We start from the raw sequence: 22,122 nt of genomic DNA on the forward strand, positions 1-22,122 counted from the left end.
AGTTGATCACTAGGCAAGCTGCAGAATTCTTGTTTTGGCTCTGAATTTATTAATAGATAGGCCAGGGTGCAAAATTTTTGCACCCTCATTGATTTGGTTAATTATAACTTCTCACTTAGCCCAAAGTTGATCACTAAGCAAGTTGCAGAATTCTTTGTTTGGCTCTGAATTTATTAATAGGCCAGGGTGCAAAAATTTTGCACCCTCATTGCTTCGGTTGATTATATCTTCTCGCTTAGGCCAACGTTGTTTACTAAGCAAGTTGCAGAATTCTTTGTTTGGCTCTGAATTTATTAATAGGCCAGGGTGCAAAAATTTTGCACCCTCATTGATTTGGTTAATTACACCTTCTCACTTAGGCCAACGTTGTTCACTAAGCAAGTTGCAGAATTCTTTGTTTGGCTCTGAATTTATAAATAGGTCAGGGTGCAAAATTTTTGCACCCTCATTGCTTCGGTTAATTATACCTTCTCAATTAGGCCAAAGTTTGGTTGGGTACATTTTTATCAAACGGTTCTGCAATTTTGTGGGGTTTTTTTTTAGTTAGTCAAGTCTGCCATGTTATAAACTGCACGTTTAACGCTTAATCGTAGTCTCCGAGCAAAAACTGACATTTTCACCAGCAGAATTTTACTGTAAAATTTTACACAGAGTAAATTGCTGTGTTTTTAACACACAAGTAAGATCTTCATTTTGGATGATTTACAGTTATTTCCTCTAAAAAAAAAATGATTGCAGTTGAGTTTTACTGCTTACCCACAAATTTTGTCTTTTTTCCGTTCTAAATGGGAATTTTTGACGGAATTTTTAAACTTTGGAAAAACACATTTTAGTTTGGAACACGTTAAGTACTCAGAGCCTTTAATTTTAAAGTTACAGCTGTAAATTTTGGTTAGAGTTAAAAAGGTGGTCGGATTCTCCAGGTTTTGGGGCTTTTGTTCGCCTTTCGCACTTTACAGCAAACGATACGCGGGGTATTCTCGGTGCAGCGAGACAAGTTAATTTGTGAGGGTGCTATCCCATCAATAGATCATTTTATTTAAGAGTCAATGGCATCTAGCGGAAGGTAAAACCTTCTACTAATTGGGAACACTTAAATAAACAAAATAAAGGAGGACACGATGATTTGCGGTCGTGATAGGACTTGATGACATCGTGGAAATTTGCGACTATCGAGAATTTCTAAAGCACTAAATTGTCTAGCTTTATATATTTCTGTCCCTTGTGATTATCAAATAGTCAAAATTTCTTTGAACGAGTAAATGACTGGACAACAAGTTGCGCAATCCACGGGTTTTGTTCGGTCAATACCCAATTCTGCCCGGACATTGTCCGTTCACCGGCCGCTATTTGACACCGTGCTGAAGGTTCAACACTGACAGAGAACTTTCATTAATTACAATAAGAAGCTAAACAGCTTACAGTTGACCAGGCCAGAACAGCTGGAGGTGAAACACTCTTTGGAGAATGATCTGACATCAGCCAAGGGTGTGCGCCCTGAAAAAGAATTGTCAGTACAATCTGAAGTCAGATATCTGTTGCAATGCATTTATCATGAGAGACGTCAAGCAATGACGACAGAAACTGCAACGGCAGCACCAATGAAATATGAATATTATTGGTTCTTTTTTGGAAACTTATTTTCGCCTTTTAGCGCAATAGTCCGCCGCCATACCATGCAACACAACAACTTGAAGTAACCAAATTCATGGTTTCGACAACTGTGAATCTTTCATCCCCTATATTTACTTTTAAGCTAATCCAATCGATTATTCCATTTCAAATTGACATTTTTGTCAGCGTTGTAGCCTCTATGGAAAATGTTTTCGTGTGGTTTCAGAACAAAGAAAGACACAGGAATGGGATCTTTGGATCTTTAGGAGATATTGAAATATCTCGACAACAAAAACGGCGAGACAGGGAGGCGCAAAATGCGTCCAAAACCAATAAAAATCAGTTTTTATCTCTAGAACGCTTCTGCGCAGGCTATTCGTGTTGCCATTGCCACTATAAATTCTATGCGAGAGTACATTTGTTTTATTCAAGGCTTTTTTTTCGCAAGTTCAATATACCGTGTATCGTTTAAGGTGATTCCTTAGTAATAGAAGTTGTCGTAAGATTTTTTTAAAACTTTTCTCGATTGTTCCCTATATTATGGTGACTCGAAATGTGCAATTAAAAAAGTAGGTCACCAAGCTCGTTTGAGAGACATAACTTGCTCAAGTTACTCATTTAATCATTGCGCCTTCATCTATCAAGGACAAGTTTATTCCATCGGTTCAGGCTACGTTTTGCACGAACAGGAAGCACAGCTTTGACGTAATTCTTGAAATAACAAAACAGGTGAATTGTGTTGCTCAAAAGGAATAATTTAATGTTTGTTTTATGGCACAGGCACAAGTCTTGAAAAGGCACTGACTACAAATGTTCTTCGGGTGCGTGATCACGAGGAGACAATTTTGTGTCCACGAGTGATGGCTACGAATACTATCTTTCCTGTAACTTTTTTTTCTGACGTAAATTTTTTGTAATTTTTTTACAGCGCAAAGAAGATGAGTAAGAGAATAAAATTATGCCAAAAAAAAGATAGGTCACCAACCTCATTTAGGAGAAAACAGAAAGCAAACCAAGCTCGACCCCTCGACAACACGTCTCCCCGATAGCGCGGTTTCACTTTCACAGTCGGACTTAAATCTTCTTTAGCATTATCAAGGCTATCACTCGACTTTTTGTTTTGTGAGAGTCCAAAACGTTTCTTGTTTTGCTCTTTACTGCTGTGCTCTGAAAACGGCCATTCTTCTTTCTAGCGAGCTTTCCCTCACGAAAGGTCGGCATTTTGAAATGTTTTTGGCCACGTTCGATATATCAATATTCACACATTGGTACGAGTCTTTATGGTTAAATTTAAACATTGTTTTGTTTAGAAATATCCCTTGAGACTTGTGAGACAAAGAGCCATGAAATTTGACCATAAAGCCTCTTAGCCATGCCTGAATACGAACGGGGCTTACACTGTGTTATGCGCAGAACAGGATGCGCAGTGCAATACTAGGGAATCACCTTAAGCTCCTAAACATAGGCAGCGCACGATCCTCTCATTAAAGACACAAAATGTTGAGTATGAGACATCTATTAAATGTGACCACATTAGTGCAACGTGACTACGTGATCACGTGATCAAAAGAAAAGGTAACCCACCCGCAACTTTTAAGGACCGTGCCAGCTATTTTCATTGCGCATACGTTCTGCGCATCTCAAGATTCTCAGATTTCCTATGGGTAGTGCTTATTAATACAGGGATACTTTTGCACGGTTCAAAACTATACGGAAAAAGCAGAACTTACCAAATGCTATTGGTATCCAAAAAGAAAATTGGGGGTAACCATGCATTTTTCAGAGATAATTAAGCCTCAATTTGGAAAAGAATGCCATACATTGCTTTGTATTTTAAAGCTTTTCACAAATAATGTTGACTAATTATCTTCGAAAAATGCGTGGTTACCCCAACTTTCTTTAATAACATTTGTTAAGGTCTGCTTTTCCCGCATATTCAGTAAACCGCGCAAAAATGCCTTTGAATTAGTAGTGAATTAATTTAAAGGAAATATTGCGGTTCAATGTAAGGAGACGTTTATACCTGCACTTTACAGAAGTAGCAGTTGCAATTCTCTAAAACAAAAAGCTATTAAGCCGCTGCACTTGTAAATACAGATTTACAGATTAATTTTACAACATCAATCCCAGGTTGTAGATTAGCTCCCATTTTTCATGTACTAAAAGACAACAGCGTCAGACGCTGACAAACCTCTGTTTCTCTTTGTTCAAATCTGTCCAAGAAATCCAAATAAGACACGTATCCCTTGTTGTAAGGATCAACCTTGGCCATCAACTCATGGAATTGTTGTTGACTCATTCGAAAACAAAAGCTCTCTAAGATACGCCTGAAGTCACGTTTAGTGACACGTCCATCTTTATTCTGAAGAACAAATAAATTACCAGAAGTTTTTTAAAGAAAATCTCTTCATCTAATCTAATCTCGTGAAAATCAATTGTCACCAGTTTAGACATGCCTTCATAGCACTAATATACAGTCGTCACACTGATAGTCATTTCGGCCAGGAATAAACACAATTATCTAGTTTTCTTACCACACAGGTTTGTCACATTAATAGCATGTCAGTCCCAACGAACGGTATACAATTTTGAGAATGAGAAAACTAAACTGCAGCCAGCAATGAAAATGTCATTATGTTTTTGAGGTTTGCTTACAAATCTACTGAACTTTACTGTCACCGTTAACATTGTTGAATTATTAAGATGTTCATTGTTTTCTGATTGTTGAAGTCACCGAAACATAGTTGACAATAATATTACTACTGTTTGCATGGTCCACGAAAGTTAATGTCACAGTCCCAAACCTAACAAAAGAGGGCCCAGGGATTATGTGGCAAATATAAAAAGAAGTCTCAAGGACACTCTATGGTCAGTAGAGTCGCTCCCTGCATGATTCTCAACCATTATTTTGTATTGAAGAGGTTCTGACGTTTTTAACCCATTTAGATGGACTGATTTTTAAGTATGCAATTAAACAAATGATTGTAGGCTTAATTATTATAAAAATATTTATACGATTAACTAAATTAACGAAAAACTGAAAACCATACACACTTTTTAATCTTTTTACTAAGTGAGCACACAAGTTGTTTTCTTAACTTGCTCATTAACTGCTTGTAGTAAGTGAGGTAGAAAACAGTCAAGCAGTAATAGTGTTATTCGTCTTTTGGTTGTTTGATATGTAAACCAAGGTGATTTTCTCAAACCATTTTCCCAGTGGCAGCATCTCTGTATTTTTTCAGGGTAATTTTGACATTTTGATTTCTGTTCCTGGTTTTCAATTCCAATTCTGAGTTCTGGTTCTGGATTGGGTTATTCCAGAATAAATCTGCATCCCCCCTTCTTCCCTGACAGATGGACATGTCCTCCCACCCCCTTTCCCACCCACCCCGATTTCAGAAGGGATTAGGCCTCCCCCCCCCCCCCCCAACTGGATTTCTGAAGCAAAAGACTCTCCCTCCCGACTACTATTGATCTCAGACGTCCTTTCAAATGACTTTTTTTTCACTCTGCTTCACGCACCGTTGAGCTCGTTCTGCGTTTCTGATCACGTGATAAGGAATTATTTCCCGCAGGAGGCAAAACATCAACTGGGGCCAAATGAAATTTGAACAGTTGCTTATTGAGTCAGATCTTAAAATCCGAAATTTAACACAAAATCTCAAGACGTATTTCCTTATAAATTATGTCAGGGAAGGATTTCAAACAACAAAATCCCGGTAAAATCAAGATTTTCTGTTCGATTGAAAATCCGAAAGACCCTCCCTATAAAGCGGACAGACGCCTTTTAAATGAAAGGTAATGTTTTCAAGGTGCGAACATATTTTTCATGCAATCAAGAAACAGGGCTAGTATACTTTAAACTTGGCCTAGAAAATATCCCATAGTCGTTCTATCAGATAAAAGATGAAAGCGCAAAAGTTGAATACCAGAAATTTATTACATGAAATTTACCACTGCGATGTTTAACAATGTATAATAATCAAATAATGAAATTGAACAATAAAATTTGAAATTCCTTGCATTGCATATTTTTCCCATGCAGTGTGTCAATAATATGTTATTGAAACTAAGACACTAACAAAGGTGAACATCTATAGAACAGTAACAAAACCATGTCTGTGTGTGTTTCCCACAAGAAAATCAGCAGTCGATACGCAAGGCAACTGGTATTTACACAGGAATGTCAATACTTCAAGCGCGCTTCTTAAAGTGAAGAACAGGCAAAAAGTAAACAAAAAAACCGAGAAGTTTTGGTCATTTATCAGATTTACGGCATCTACCAGAACCGATAATCCAGAACATGAGTGCTGCTTCTCCTGGCTGACCCGGGGTCTATGTTTGGTTTTGTGACATGATCTCGCATAACGTACGATTCTTTCACTGAAGCAATTTTTCGCTGATCATCAAGACTGTCTTGCTTAAGTGTTCAAAGCTTGTAAACTCAGGGGATGTCTTTGCATGGCATTCGATAATTTCGCAACGATCGAAAGGTCTTAAACGAAACGGTCGCCATGATAATTCCCACTATCAAGAAAACAGGTGCAGCTTCACATTTCATTTGGTCCCAGGTTGAACTTTTGCCGCTCGCGAGCAAGAATTTTCATCACGTGGTCAGCATTTTTCAAACCGAAGAACGACCTCAACGGTGCGTGAAGCGGAGTGAAAAAAAAGTCATTTGAAAGGACGTCGAAGATCAATAGTAGATTTCCAGAATAACTCATGAGCCATAAATTCAATTTATTCAATATAATATACTTACACTTGAATTAAATACACTACAAAAGTTAAAGTAATAAAAGAGTACAAGAGATAAACATGCACTTGTATAAGCATAAAGTCTTATCTTTTTTTGACACAGAAGAAACTCTGCATTGTCGACTAAGTTGAGGTCTGAGAAACTAAACATGCTATCTTCCAAATTTGGAACTTCAGACTTACGGTAACTTGAATTTAATATTTGACCTCCAAGAGCCTGTAGGTCTATTCTGCAGTGGAACTCAAGCATTCGTGTCGTAAACGACTTTTCCCTATCATTGCTCTGTCATAAATAGAAAGCCTCCCGACTTTCGCATACTGAAGTGAAAGTAGCTAGCTAGTTAGCAGATATGAAATCATTTTCCAATCAAAGTGTGAATTTTGAAAATCCCAGAAACAAAATCATGCCAATTTTTAAATGTCAACTTCACCAAACTTGCACGAAGTTATGCTCAGCGGCACGCTTGGGCCTGAGTACGACAAAACAAATACTGTCAGGCGTTACACACGACAACGGCTCTCTTTAGGTTTGTCACACATTTTCTGCATATTTTTTTTGAGATTATAAAAGAACCTGTTGAGATAACTTGAAGTACATAAGGTAAGAAATATGTATTCTAACCAGAAAGATTTCTAATTTTTTCAGATTCAGATGGGGCTCGAGTGTCACAGGTCTACAAGTTTGAGGAAATGACCCCGAAGAATATGTTTAGGTTCAAGCCCGGCGGGTCTAATTTGCAGGTCGCAGGTCGCGGGTTGCAGGTCATTGTTTCACCAATACAGAAAGTATCCTAAACATTCATAAAAGCTAACCTTAGGCCTAAAAACGTTTGTTTAGGCCTAATTAGGCCTAAGGTTAGCTTTTAAGAATATTTAGGATACTCTCTGTATTGGTGAAACAATGACCTGCAACCCGCGACCTTGGGTTTCCATAGCCTTTGACCCCCTTCCAGAAACCCATCCGTCTTGGGGTGCGGATTTTTTCTGGAATAACCCATTCTGGATTCCTGATTACCCATACACTACAATAAGTTCTTAACTTGCTATTTTGTGGAACTACAATAAGCGGTACTGTGTTGAGACACTTTTCCCTGTTAAGGAATCTCGGACATCTCCCTTCCTCTAAATCTTTTCATCTAACCCCCTCTCCCCTTAACATGTTGTTTTCTTATCGTCAACACTTCCTTTTTCTGTTACCAACATTGAACGGAGGAGGCAGGGGGAAAGGGAGGAGTACGCGAGGAAAATGTAACGTTCAAGTGATTTTTGCCTAATAGGGCATTTCCGAGTTTGTGTCTGCCTCCTCTTCAAAGTGAGTCTAAGTGCGACGTTTTTCTTATGAAAATTAGTTTTCATTCATATGTAAAGTAGAACTAGTTACCATCACAAAAACTTCGCACTTAGACTCGCTTTAAAGAGGAGGCAGACACGAACTCGGAAATGGCCTATTGTGGTCTTCCCAGTTCAGCGTCTCAACTACTTTTGACGCTTATTGTAGCTGAAGATCAACCGGTCAGTTTCATGTAATACATATTTCATTGAACACTTACATCATCAAAAACAAGGAATGCTTGCTTTATAGATGAGAAGCTGTTCATGATCCTGTCATGAAGTAGTTTCCAAATATCCTCCGTTGATGGCATCGCATTTTCCTCTGCTTCACGTACTGGGTTATACCTGAATACAAAAAAGAAAAAGGGAAAGGGAATGACTATTGAAGAAGTTGTCAATCAAGGATCACCCACAGATGCCGAGAGTAAGAAATAGTGCAGCATACTTGTGACTTGGTTTAATAGGAATAGTTTGGCCATCTCCAGTGGCAACTGGCATTTGAAACTTGTCAAGAAACTGAACATATGGTATCTTGTGATTTGCTTGGATTTCACACCTGCAGAATTAAAAAAAAAAAACTAGTTGGTAGCAGCTGACAATTTATCAATGTTTTGTGATATACACATGGTTTTTAAATGTCAATTATATTTACCTGTGCATGAGCTCCACAAATAACTTATCTGACATCGGGAAAGCAAAGTTACACAGCACGCGCTTGAGCTCATCAAGTGTGACAAAGCCATCACCACGCTTGTCAAAGGCAACAAATGCTCGGCTGATGTTGCCATGATTTTCAAGTATCTGGAAGAGTAAGGATTATAGTAAAGACTATAGTATTGCATCGTTTTAAAGACTAAATCTGACAGCCACAAAGGGTTGCAACAGATGGAAAATTTGCCCCTTCTCTCCCTTCAATGTTGATGTTTATATGGCTTTGAGGTGAAAAACCAACTGGGAAATGCAACATTGACAGGAGGGAGGAGGAGGGTTGTGTTATTAATAGTTTGGATGTGATTTACGCACTGTTCTAGTGAAGTGTTAAGACTTAAGTTATGACCGAAGTTGCACGGCTGATGTTGCTATGATTTTCAAGCATCTGAATGGGTGGAGAGTATTCATACACTTTAACAAAGATTATAGTATTGCATCATCTTGTTAACCCAACTCTTCAATTTCAGAATGAGCTGTCACTACAGCGTAAGTCTATCAAGAGTGTGCATCTAATTAGAGGCATTTAAAAAGTTAAAAGCTTGTAAAATGGTTGGAAAAGTTACAAGTTGACATAAACATTGTTGCAAAAAAACTACCTTGTTGGGAACAGTGTATATCCTAAGAACAGTTTTAGAACAATAAGAGAAAGAAGTAACATATTGTCCCAAGTCATTTTTTTGTTACAACCCGCCCAATAGTATTGACTTTATTCGGCAATGACAGCCTGAGCATGACTCTGCTTGTTCTCCAGATGATGATAATGATCATAATAATAATAATAATAATAATAATAATAATAATAATAATAATAATAATAATAATAATAATAATAATAATAATAATAACAATAATAATAATAACAATAATAATAATGATAATAATAATAATAATAATAATAATAATAACTTTCTTTACGTGTCAAGGTTATTTAGCTGAGCATGAGTGCTCCACTAATGGGGGTCTGCATTAATCAACTGAAATCGGAACAAATAGAATCAAAATTAATGTTGGTTGTTGAGGAGAGGGGAAAACTGGAATACCAGGGAAAACCCTCTGGGAGCAGAGTAGAAAACCAACAAACTCAACCCACATATGGCATCAAATCCAGAAATCGATCCCAGGCGACATTGGTGGAAGGCGTGTGCTCTCACCACTGTGCCAGCCCTGCTCCCTCAATATGGTAGTTTCATGCTTTTAGGCTTCTTGCAATTGCTTTGAGTTCGAGTTGCTTCTTTAACTGCCCTGAACATTTTTGATCAAAAAATGTAAATTAAACTTGCAAGACATACAACACATGACTTGTGCATCATTCACAAATTAAAGCAAATGTTTATTGTTGTACCTTTTTTCTAAGTTTCTGCTCCAGATCTGTAAGTGTGAGAACTGGTGGAGTCTGCTGCTTGCTCTGATGATTTGAGCCACCTGGTCTGCTGTTAATTGCTGCAAGTTTCACTTGCTGTTGGTTTTCACCTTGGACAAAATGCATGAATAAATTCATCAAAATTTTGAACAAGCCTTTAGTGCAGGTAATTTTCCCTGAATCACACAGGCTGGTGTAGAATTAAATTCACATACTCAAAGTTTGGTTGCAGAAATTCACTGAGGAACCTGCCGATTTTTTCCTCATTGCACGAGTGATTTTCTTTCCTTCCAGTGAGTAGACAAGTGTTTCTCCTCCATCAAAATGATCTTGCAATAGAATGTGCCTGATGGGCAAATTTTTCCGGATATTTGGGAAGGTACATGATCTTTTGCGACTACTTGTGTGCAGGCGATAAAATGGTGTGTAGAATGTGAAATTGTTTTTAGCATTATCAACTGCATAGCCTTGATTAGGTCGTCTTGGTTGCACACCAAGGTTAAATGGAGTTTTTAAGGCCAAAAACATTTTATGTGTTTAGATAAAACTAACACAGCCTCTTCGTGTTCGCTAAGGCTTAGTTGATGCATGGAATTTACATGTATATATAACATTATACAGTGTATATGTAGTCGCTAACAACAGTGTTGCTAAGGAAATTTGTTTAATTTTTCACAACTTGTCATAAATGAGCAAAACTTAATATTAATGCTTTACCTACCTTTTAATAGGCCGAGAATTCACATGTTTTAAAAACAATCTTTGGGTGTTGATATAATCATAAAATTAATGATGAAAGTGTCACTCACAAGAAACCTCTCAAACTAACAATAAATTAAAACCTCTAAATTTCTATAGATATTCGTGCAAAAAAATTTGTCCCTCTTCCAACAATAATTCATTACATTTGTCAAAGTTTATCATTACATACAGCCATCATTCAGGTTACATTTGTGTAATATACCAGCAATAAATTTATTCACACTCTACAGCCTATAAATATTTAAAAACAAACATTGGATTTTTCCCTTTGTCATTGAATCCTCTGAATTAAAGATAATTTATGTGTCTGAGTAATATGTCTTATTAGTACAGTAGTACATATCCGCCTACACATAGCAAGAAAGAAAGAGCTTATTAGTAACGTAAAAAAATATATTATATTTTTAAGAAAACAATGAGTTTAAAGCTATTCAACAACAAAAAGATTTTTTTTTGCTGGGCAGGCATGATCAACATTTACAGTATAATTATTAATGTTACTGTATAATACTTTTCAATTTCAATAATAGAAAGGCAAGACTGAAACGGGGTCGTCGTAATGAATTGTAACCCATTGTTAGTCCGAAGTTTATGCAGAAAAACCATGTAAAATGTAAAAGAAAATGACCAATATGATATATAATACCTTGGTTAAAACACAAGGCAGCTGCAACTAGTACTATAGCCTTACAATATTAACTAATTAGTGCATATAAAATTAAATTGAGGAGATTGCAAATCAAATCAGGTTAAGTGAGATCAAATGAAATGTTTTTTTCTTTTTTTTGTTTAACTTAATAATTCTTTATTGAAACAAAATGATATTAATACAGCAAATTATTAACTTACATGTACCTACATCGTACATAATTTAATGTTACAACTAATATAACTAATATAACTAATATTACTAATACTAATAATTTAATACAACAAATTAACACTGATATTATTATAATATTATTATTATTACAAAACTCAAACAAACTACAAATGTTTACAAAGTATAATGTAAATAATATAAATGAAATGAAATGTTGGTGTTTGATGAGAGGGTCAACCACACAACCCAGGGAAAAACCTTTCACAGCGAAGTTAATAAAAGAACCAACAAACTTAATCCACAATAAAACAAAGATGCACTCACAAGACATACATGAATTGGTGGAAAACGAGAGCTCTTTAACCATTTCCCTACCTTTTCTTGTCTGTAATTATAACATGAAAAATTCTAGCAGTAGCATGATGAGTTGATATTTATTTTTCCATGCTCAAACACTATTTTTAACTAATTGCTGTAAGTGCCTATAAATGTCCAATTTTTTTGCGTGCCAAAATAAGATTTATTTGTTTCATTGAATACACAATATTATATCATTAATTTAACAAATTATGTCAGTTTTTCATGCATCTGTCCTGTTACATGAATTTCGTCATATGTAACATTAATAAAATTGTCAAAGTAGCAATGGATCCGCAGATTACATTTGTACTTTGACAATGTTATGATGAAATTTATTGTCAATAACAGGACAGACACATGAAAAACTGACATCTATTCGTTTTTTACCACAACAAAAAGGCAGAGAGGTCAAAATTAAGTCAAAAGACAAGAAGAACACGAGTCAGACAAAAATGCGAGAAACTTCAATTTTATTCAATCTGATGCTTGTCAAATTCATAATTTGCCTCGCTCTATTATTGACCAATGGAAAAAACTGAGACTTTCTATTGGTTAAAAACTGACAGATTGATGTACGTTTCACAAAATTTTGAATAAATTAACCCATCGACATCCATACTGGCCAGACGATTTTACTCGTCAATGGGGAACCCCTGGGAGTCAAATTTTATGGGTTAAACTCTTCCAAATGCATAAATTATAAATTTATGTGTCTGTGCGCTTATTGACGATAAAAAAAATTTGCAAGCATTGTAAACCCATTGACACCTCAAATGCCCTAGGATTGCCCCCAGTTGATGAGGAAAATCATCTGGCGTCAGACTAAGTGAAATCTGTTGAGTCTCACTCCCAGGGGTCCATGGATTAATACATGATGTACATAATTGTACACATGTACCTATTCTTACCTATTTTATTTACTTGGCTCTTCGTCTTTGCATTGACTCCAAGTCGTTTAAGAAAGTCCATGTACTCAATAGTATGTCCATTACGTGTCATGTCAAATTTAGACCATAACCTGCAAAAGTCAGCTGTTGAGTTAAAAAGGTACTGACTGCATGCTACCAGTGTGGTTGTTTGTATGGCAGTTATTGCAGTTAGCTCCATCAAAAATGTAAATTGAAATTATTGTATGTGCATTGTAGAGTAAGGACAATGTGTGAGCCTGAGCAAGCTATTTTGAAGCACTACTTAAATGTGAGTCAACCTAGAATCACACAGTTACTGAAAGGTAACTGTTTTAGAATGGGTGCTTTATAGACTTAAACACTGTTATCAGGGCTATTTGAAGCGCTAACTCACATGGCTCAAATTACTTGCTGGTTCGCAGATTGTCCAGCACCTACAGTATTACAGTATATAGTAAATGATGAGTTTTACTGCCCAGGATAAAATATTAGAGGGCCTGACATACGACTGGAACAAAATCAAAAGTTAACTTTTAAAAACAAAATAAAGCAGAGTTGCAATTTTCTATCAAAATTAATGCTCACTTGTTAAACTGCTCATCTGTAAGCCTGCAACAAAAGTTTTCTATCACCCTTCTCAATTCATGCCTCTGAATTTGCCCATCTCTGTTGTAATCAAAAAGCCTCAGTGCTTTCATCACACTTTGTAACTGGCCTCCAATCTAAAAGAAATACATACAATCCTAATTCTCCTCACTGGGTCATGTTTAATAACAGGACAACTGTGCACTGGCAGTAAATGACAATGATCGTCCTTAAACATTCTGAACCAGTTAAAATCTCTAGCTGCAATAACTTTACTTAGTCTATTAAAGGTGGCTCTGATGCTGTTCTTTTGGCCCTGCTGAAATTTTTTTCCAGCTTCATTGATCCTTGCAATAAGTCACACAAACACAACATGTACAGTCACTACAGTATACAATACCTTTGTTCTCAATTTATCTTCAATCTCATCCATGCTGGAATCTTTTGGGGATTTTGTCTGATTGAACCTGCACAATTAAGAAACAACAACACCAACACTAAAGCAATAACAATTTTCATGTTCTCAGCCAGATGAAGTAGTTGTATTGCTTCTAAATGAAGGCCTTCAACTGGAGACATTCTGACATACATGTACTCGCAAAAATAATGTATTGAACCTACTTGTGCAGGGTACCAAGAAAGCGGAGTGCATCTGGTGTTCCTCCTCTCTGGTGATAATGCTCTAAGAACTCCAAATAGGACACGGTTCCATCTTTATTTGTTCCAACCTTATTCATGTAACACATATTAAAAGATGCAACTTAAAATTCTTCATGTATAATGTACCTCTCTACTCATGGTCCATGGGTGCAACAAGATATTGTTACTGGGGTAATTATAAATAATTATAAAAAGCTGAAAATACAATTTTTGCATACAGCTGTAAACAATCAACAACCCAACATGCAAATCAGCAAAAAACAAAAAAGGGAAAAGTGTTCATTAAAGATAATCATATGGAGGTCTTGAAGAGCAATGCAATAAGTATTAATTTAAGTATATATACTTTATTAGGTTGAAGTTCTTTTTCCTAAAAAACCTGTAAAATGAGTCTTTTACAGACGGAGTATCATGAATGATGTCAATAGATATCACCAGGGACAGATTCCAAATAGCCAGCATATTTCAATGTACGTTGCTTAGAACTGAAATGACTATAAGACATGCAAGTCTACAGGTGTTGAGGAAGCTCCAATCACTGGTTTTAAAGCAGATTCAGTATTAAGCTCTCTAGGAGGGTTCTTGCTGTATAGAGCACTGGATGCTGCATTTTGGAGTTTTCAGGTTGTTGGTGTTCAGTATTTTGTTAAATTAATTTAAGGCCAGAAGCAATATACAAACAAAGATATTAGGCCGTCTCATTTCCTCTCACTGGAAGTATGCATGACTGTATATTTTATGCATGTATTCATGTACAATTTGCTGATTTAATTGGGTCAAAAATGTACAGATACAAAACAAGAACTATACTGCATTCATTTGGATAGGGATTAAACATATCCTTGTTTACTCTTAAATGGTTACCTTCATTAAGAGTTGTTCAAACTGGTCATCCGTGAGTGGAATGCAGAAGGACTCCAGAGCTCTCTTGAATTCACTCTGTGTGATAGTGTGAGTTTTTTCCGCATCAAATGCCTGAAATGCCTGGCCAAAAAAACAAGAAGAGAAAATAATGCATTAAATAAATTCTAATTAACATATCCCTAAAATTATGTCACTACTATTTCATGAGTCATTTTCACAGCTGGTCAATTTGACAATTATGGTTAAAGTCTATACACAATAGACACACAATCTGTCGAGATGAATTATGCATCTCTCATGTTATCCATGATCTAGTGTAAAGAGGTGACAAGCTATCTGGTGCATAATGTTTGGGATGTACTTGCAAATATGCGTCTGCTACCGAGCTTTCATCTGGTATAAAGAGGGACACGTACGCCACTGCGTCTGCATGGACTATCCAGTTTAGTGCATCACTGAAGACAATTTAAAGTGGATAGTTTATCTAGATGCATTATGCATCTTGTGCCTGTCTCAACAGATGCAGAAAAAAGTTCGCCAAAGCTCATACGCATCCCAGAACAATTATGCATCTCCAGTATAAGAACAGCTAATGTCTTTAATTGTGGGGGTCCCACAAAAGGGCTATTAGTTTCATTATCATCATTGATTATCATTATTGAGGCCCTGCTGGGAAGGGGGGGGGGGTCCCGTGTCACTTGTCACTTGTCTGAATTTAAGAGATCTTGTGTTGGTGCTTTGTCAATGTTTCACGTTGCTATGACCGTTGCTGTCCGAAATTTAAAGAAAGGATGTCGTTTGTTGCGATTTCACTTTAAGTGCTGTCGCTACTTTTTCGCCCACATAACTCGTCAGAATTAATACCCTGGCAGAGCCTGGTTATTATTTAAGTTTTTCAAGAAATACTGAATTATGTAAAACATCGCTGAACATCAAGGAAAAGGTGTAGTTGCATTTAAAGAGAAAAAAGCCAGAAAAAAAGCTGCAGTTAATATTTTTAAAAAACGACCTTTAGTTGACTCACCGGCCAAAGGAATTCCTCAAAGCAATACAGGCATAAATTACTTCGAAGATCTACCACTTTGGGTGGCTTTACCGAAAATGCGAGTTAAATTTTCCCTTTAGTCTCCCCATTTACATTCCCAAACTCTGAAAAGGGGATCATTGTGATGAGTAATATAGGTATTAATATAATTTATTAGGTAGTAATATGGCCGATAATTTTGAAGAAAAGGTCTCGCTCTAATTAAATCCCGGAAAAAATATTCAGTTGTGAAAATTCTCTGCAATATTCACCTGGCGTAACTCGGCAGCGTTGACTCGCAATTTCTCCCTCAGCCGAGATTCAATTTCGATGAAGCTTAAGTTCGCGTCTGCGGACCGAGGTGTTCCTGAAATGCAAGGAATGAGAGGAAAGCGCTTGTTGTCATCATGAAGCAAAGCCAAGGTTACTGGACAATGAACGACCATCTTTGATTTCTTGGTACTCCAACCAGTACAAAGTTCTAACGCAGTTGTGATGATTTTATGAGCAATCGTGTTCACTGGTAATTAGCTCGCGCGGGTTGTCAATGACGTTTTTGCTTTGTTCTACCCTCTATTTCCACGATCAGCAAGATGGAAGCGCGTGGAGTCATTACACGTAATTGTTCCAATAATTCCAGTTGAAACCGATTTGTCATCCTAAAATATTCTAAAAGAAATTTAACATAATGGAAGATACAAAGTTAAAACCTGTTAACTTTGTGAAATAAGCCAGGTATTTCCCTCCACTATGTTTTCACAACTAAATTATAACTGAAACGATTAAAAGCCAAAAGGGCAGCAAATGAAGTTACTCCTCACCCCAACTCAATCTAGATCCCTGCCTTCCAGGAGAAAGGATCAAAAAGTTTGATGAAATTCCCTTTGGTCCACGTGGAGAAACATTGACTGTTTCTGCTCGGGAACTGTTCTGAGAATGGGGACGATCAAGTGTTCCATAAACACTTGATTTTCTGGAGGCTGGTCTTGGAATGATCGTCAACGCACGCGAAGACGGACGTAGATCTGAAAAATTGTGAACTGCGGGAGCCACAGCCACCTTTGCCATCGCATTTGAACAAAATATATAATAGCAACTAGAATTTTGAATTATTTTGCCTCAAAACTTCCTCCGATTCTTGATTAGGAGAGAGTGGCCATTTTGCGGTCATGTTGTTGTGTTGTTACCATGATTCAATGCAGGATGACGCTGTTGCTATGCACATGTTTCAATTGTTCCGCTCTTGGGACAGAAGTTACGATCTGCAGACCAGGTGTAAAATGCCGACTGAGGTTATAATTTAACTGTTGAAAAGCCCAAACCCTGTGGTCTGCAGTCTGCGTTTTACACTGACCGATTACCGGTACCCAAAACTAGGCCGATTGCAGTTTCTTAGGTTTTTTTGGTTTGAGGCTAGTTACTATCTCTTGTAAGTATATCATTACGTTCTTGAGAAGTTGTGTTCGATTATGAGCCCTTTCCGCTCACATTTACGATAGATTACATGTTGCATTTCTTATGGCTGTGAAGGTAGAGTCGACAGAGAAACGAATCCAAAATGTTGAATTCAAATGCTATTAAATTAAGTACACAAAATACCCAACAAATAAATGTGTAGAATAGCAAATAACAAAAATACAACAACTGGCCATTTTTTTAATCGAATAAACCTATTAAAAAACCCAGCCAAAAATAACCCGACCCAGTGGGAAATTGTCCAACCCAGTGATGGTTTTTCCGAAAACTACGGTGGCCTACATCTGCCCCGGCAAAACTTACTTTTCCACGGCAAAACTTACTTTCTCACGGCAAAACTTACTTTCTCACGGCAAAACTTACTTTTCCACGGCAAAACTTACTTTTCCACGGCAAAACTTACTTTTTGCCTAAAATATGGAATTCGAAAAGGGAATCTGGAAACGGAATCCGGAAACGGAATCCGGAAACGGAATACAGTGAAAGTGGTAGAAAGGCTAAAATTACCACGGAAAGCAATAAGCTCAACGATTCATTTAGTAAGGTACTCCTAACGTCGACGATAAATAAAGTTGATAAAGCATCTCGTTTAATTGTGTGTATTCGCAGTGGAGATAAACAATGTAGGCACCCACCCTGTTTGGTATTTTCTTTTCTCTCATCCTCCAACACGCCTTAGAGTTCTGCAGTGAGGGAGGCCTTCTCCACCGTACATGCCACGACGGAAAGCTACTGTACTTGACTCGTCTCCGCGCTAAGACAAAAGTGAAGACAGTGCTGTTAAGAGAGATGCCCTTTGCCGACGACGCTGCCTTTGTCAGTCACACAGAGAGCGGACAACAAGCGATCATAGACCGCTTCGCGACTGCCTGCCATGACTTTGGCTTTACCATCATCATAAAGACTGAGGTATTGGCAATGCCGGGGACCGATGCTGAGCCGACCATCCTGATCAGCAACCAAGCACTCAACTCTTTGGACGCCTTCAAGTACCTTAACTCAACAATCACCTTCAATCTCTCCCTGAATAGTGACTTGAATGCTCTGTTTGCGTCCTCAGCACCCTGTTGTATGGGAGAGAGACATGGCCTACATACACGAGACAAGAAGCTAGACTGAACACACTCCACTTCAGATTCCTCCGCAAAATTCTTGAGATCATCTGGAAGGATAAAATCACCAACCAGAAAGTACTTGAAACTGCAGAACTGCCAACTATCCAGTACCTCCTCTCAGAGCGTAGACTACGCTGTTGGCTAGGCCATTGGCCCCGAGCGCCTTCCAAAAGACCTACTCTATGGACAGCTGTCTCAAGGCAAACGATCGACAGGACGGCCGCTTCTTCGCTACAAAGACGTCTGCAAACGAGACATGAAAGGCAACCACGTTGAATCAGTGTCGGCAACTCGGAATGCCTGGCTGACGACCGTGTTAAGTCGAGGGTAGCTGTAAAGACGGGCTGCAAACGGGCAGAGGTAGAGAGGCTGAGCACCTGAGTGGAAAAGAGACAGAGGAAGGAGACTTCCACGCGTCGAACGCGATAATTTACGCAGTGTTTACACTGCCACAGGCCTTGCATCTCCAGAATCGGTCTTCGCAGTCACGAGCATAAGTGCATATACCAATGATCAACTGCCTACAAGGCAGAAGGAGGCCATGATATATGTAGTGTGAACGAAGTCGTAATCCAACAGCATTTTTCACAGCATTTTCTCTTTAGAAATTGATCGAATGCATTTCTTTCTTTTTTTTTTTTTTTTTATCAAGAAAGTTGTTATACTTATTGCACCCAGTATAGTGTGAAGGGCCTGGAAGATCGATAACAGACCCAGTATATTTGTGTTAAGGCAGATCATTTTCCATTCCGATGAGTTGACCGTGAGTTCAACTAGACTCTCTCTGGCCGCACTCGTATATGCGTATGATTCGTCAATTTTTAAGGTAAAATAGTCACACGTTACAACAGGGAAAGATGAGTCTATTCAGGCTGAATCTCCCAAGAGTTATCTGAGCTTACAGCGGTTATCAGTCACACGCCCTCAACGATTTTGTTTTCATTTTTCGAAACTAAATTGATTGACTGACGTCCATCCAAAAAATGAAAAATGAAACAAGAAGTCGTTGAGGCGCACGTGTGAATGGTAACCGCTATAAGTACTTGGGAAGAAATTGTTTTGATTTGAAATAAGCTGAAAATTGTTTTAGATATTACCTATTTTCCTGTATGTTTTTAGAAAGAGGGATCTGATAAGAAAATTTTTCATTTCCGTGTGGTAAAATGCTTTTCCATAAGTATTGTACGTATGCAAGGATGCTTTCGATCGATAAAAGAGTGTTGCTGAGTGTTGCTGCAAATTAAAACACCAAAAGTATGCGCGCGCAATGAAGGAAGGGCAGGTACGAAACACAGGTCACATGTCCCAAGTCACAGGTCATTGTTTAACCAAAACAGAAACAACCCTAACTGTTAAAAATGCTAAGGTTAGCTTTCATGGATGTTTAGGATACTTTCTGAATTGTTAAAATAATGACCTGTGACTGTGTTTTGTACCTGCCATTCCATCAGTGAGCGCGCATACTTTTGACGTTTTAGTTTGCAGCAACATCCACTTAGTTTGCAGCAACTCGTTTTGTTTGTTTGTTTGTTTCATCTTTATTTCATTTGCAGCATGTTCCTTGTGGGCCACCGTATATATGTATATATAAGAAAAGTGAATTTTAAGATCGCTTATTTTCACTTTCAAATTTCGCGGGCACAGCCATCTTGAATGATTGTGACGTGTTACGGTTGTCCTATTGTTCTGACAGAAAGAGCTTTTGTCTAATAACAATAGGGCAACCGTAACACGTCACAACTATTCAAGATGACGGCGCCCACGAAATTTGAAAACAATGATACGCGATTCTAAAACTTATTTATTTCGGATACAAACACTTTGAAAATATTTTAGACGGACTTGACTGTAACGGTTAGTTCCCGTAATTTAAAGTTATTTTTTTGTTGAAGTGGAGGTCGCAACGAGACAAGTTGCACGAATCATTGCCCAACGTAATCTACTTTCCGCAACAGTTGCAACGATTTTTTTAAGCATTGCGCAGTGTAACATCTGTCCTGTAATTTGTCTCGCAACAGTTTGCGGCACCAGCCAATGAAAATGCTCCTTTGACCTCATGTGATCATCGAAACGAGACAAGTTGCATGAAACGTTGCTCGGTTTAACACCCGTAAAACACCTAGTTTCGTAATGTGGGAACGTTTGTAGAAATGGCGTTCCAATACAAGTTGCACGAAAAATTGCACAGTGTAACAGCGCCTTAGTTCTACTGTGCATTTTGCTGCACCGAACAAAGTCAACCGAGACTATAACTCGGATCCCTCTCAGGTATTCCGAGTAATTATTCCACGAGGGCGCGCTTTATATGAAGTGATAGATAACCAACGAGGCGCGTAGCGCCGAGTTGGTTATAATAATCTTATGTCCAGCAAGCCCGAGTAGAATAATTGTTTCATTAAAAATTCCAGGTTCAAGAACTCTTCCATGTCGACCAAAGCATGGATTTCTGCCTCGGTCATTTCCGGTCCAAAACACCTATTGTCAGCGATGCTGATGGCAGGAAATGAAAAACAAGTTCGAACACATTGGTCTACAATGGGGTTTGGCTAAGTGTGCAGCTGTTGATATCCAAAGAGGAAAGATCTGCCCCACACCTAACATCAATCAGAGCGATCAGAACGAAGAATTGAAAATGCTAAATGAAACTGATCAATGCAAGTTCCTACTAGGTAAATATAAAAACGCTACACAACTTGAAGAACAAGTTTATATTACGGACGTGGGCGAAGAATACATCAAACGTCTATGGGTCATCTGGACGAGTAACGTCTCCGTACCACGAAAGATCAGAGCTACAAACACCTTTGCAGTGTCCCTTTTACAATACCATATGTGGACAGCCAAAAAGAAGATTAATGATCTGAAAGACGCTGACAGAACAACGAGATAAATAATACGAGAAAGTAGCGCAATGCACAACAACGAGTCAGTAAGGCTCTTTTACCTCCCAGGAAACCTAGGGGGTAGTGGCCTTGAGTCCATAAAAGACACCTACAAACTCACTAAAATCAAAATGGCAAACTACATAAATAACTGTAAAGACAAGGGAGTACAATTAGTAAACGCCCATGAAATGGAAAAGATCAGCAAAAACAGGAAATCCCTATTTAAGGATGCAAACAAGTACGCAGCAGAATACAGCTTAACGTGTGAATTCGATAACACGAACACAATCCTCAAAGACATTGATGGGAAAACCACTCAAATAAACTCACAAAGCCCACAAGCCATAAAAGACCCTCTACGACAAGCACTGCAAAAGAAATACATAGAGAACATGAAAGAACAGGCATGGCTAGGTGCACTAACGACCAAACAACTCGAAGACCCTGATATGGTACCGAACGCAAACCAAGTCTTCAGAAAATGGAAAAACATACCGGACATCGTGTATAGTGTCAACAAAGAGATCAGACAGCAACTCTTACTAACAAGAACTTATCAACAGACAAAACTACAAACAATGAGACAGTTAAAAGATTCTATGGGTATATAATATTATAACGATTAAAGCAGTGTTACATGTAACGCAGAAACAACAAAGCATAGGTGTCACCAGCATTGTTGTAGAAGAAAATACATTGAAGGAACAAATAAAGATACCATAATAATAATAATAATAATAATAATAATAATAATAATAATAATAATAATAATAATAATAATAATAATAATAAATCAAGCTTCCATATAAAGAATGGGTTCAAGGGTAATAGCGTTTTGGTCCATTACAAACGATACAAACGTTGGCTGGGAATGGGTAACCTTTG

At 37.7% G+C, this 22,122-nt stretch overlaps 1 protein-coding gene across 1 annotated transcript in view; it reads right to left on the reverse strand.

The window, feature by feature from the left end:
* Positions 1-16,959, reverse strand: part of LOC138007415 (EF-hand calcium-binding domain-containing protein 6-like) — a 64,191-nt gene extending 47,232 nt beyond the window's left edge. The window contains exons 1-13 of the mRNA XM_068854310.1: positions 16,583-16,959; positions 16,034-16,128; positions 14,738-14,857; positions 13,835-13,941; positions 13,614-13,680; positions 13,214-13,350; positions 12,629-12,738; positions 9,758-9,885; positions 8,357-8,505; positions 8,150-8,260; positions 7,923-8,049; positions 3,806-3,976; positions 1,423-1,497 (exon numbers count right to left, since the gene is read on the reverse strand). Coding sequence (XP_068710411.1) covers positions 1,423-1,497; positions 3,806-3,976; positions 7,923-8,049; positions 8,150-8,260; positions 8,357-8,505; positions 9,758-9,885; positions 12,629-12,738; positions 13,214-13,350; positions 13,614-13,680; positions 13,835-13,941; positions 14,738-14,857; positions 16,034-16,128; positions 16,583-16,829 — 1,644 coding nt within the window. The 5' untranslated portion in view covers positions 16,830-16,959. The remainder of the gene's footprint in view (positions 1-1,422; positions 1,498-3,805; positions 3,977-7,922; positions 8,050-8,149; positions 8,261-8,356; positions 8,506-9,757; positions 9,886-12,628; positions 12,739-13,213; positions 13,351-13,613; positions 13,681-13,834; positions 13,942-14,737; positions 14,858-16,033; positions 16,129-16,582) is intronic.
* Positions 16,960-22,122: the final 5,163 nt, after the last annotated feature.

The sequence above is a fragment of the Montipora foliosa genome, chromosome 6 (genome assembly GCF_036669935.1).
Source record: "Montipora foliosa isolate CH-2021 chromosome 6, ASM3666993v2, whole genome shotgun sequence".
Taxonomy (NCBI): domain Eukaryota; kingdom Metazoa; phylum Cnidaria; class Anthozoa; order Scleractinia; family Acroporidae; genus Montipora; species Montipora foliosa.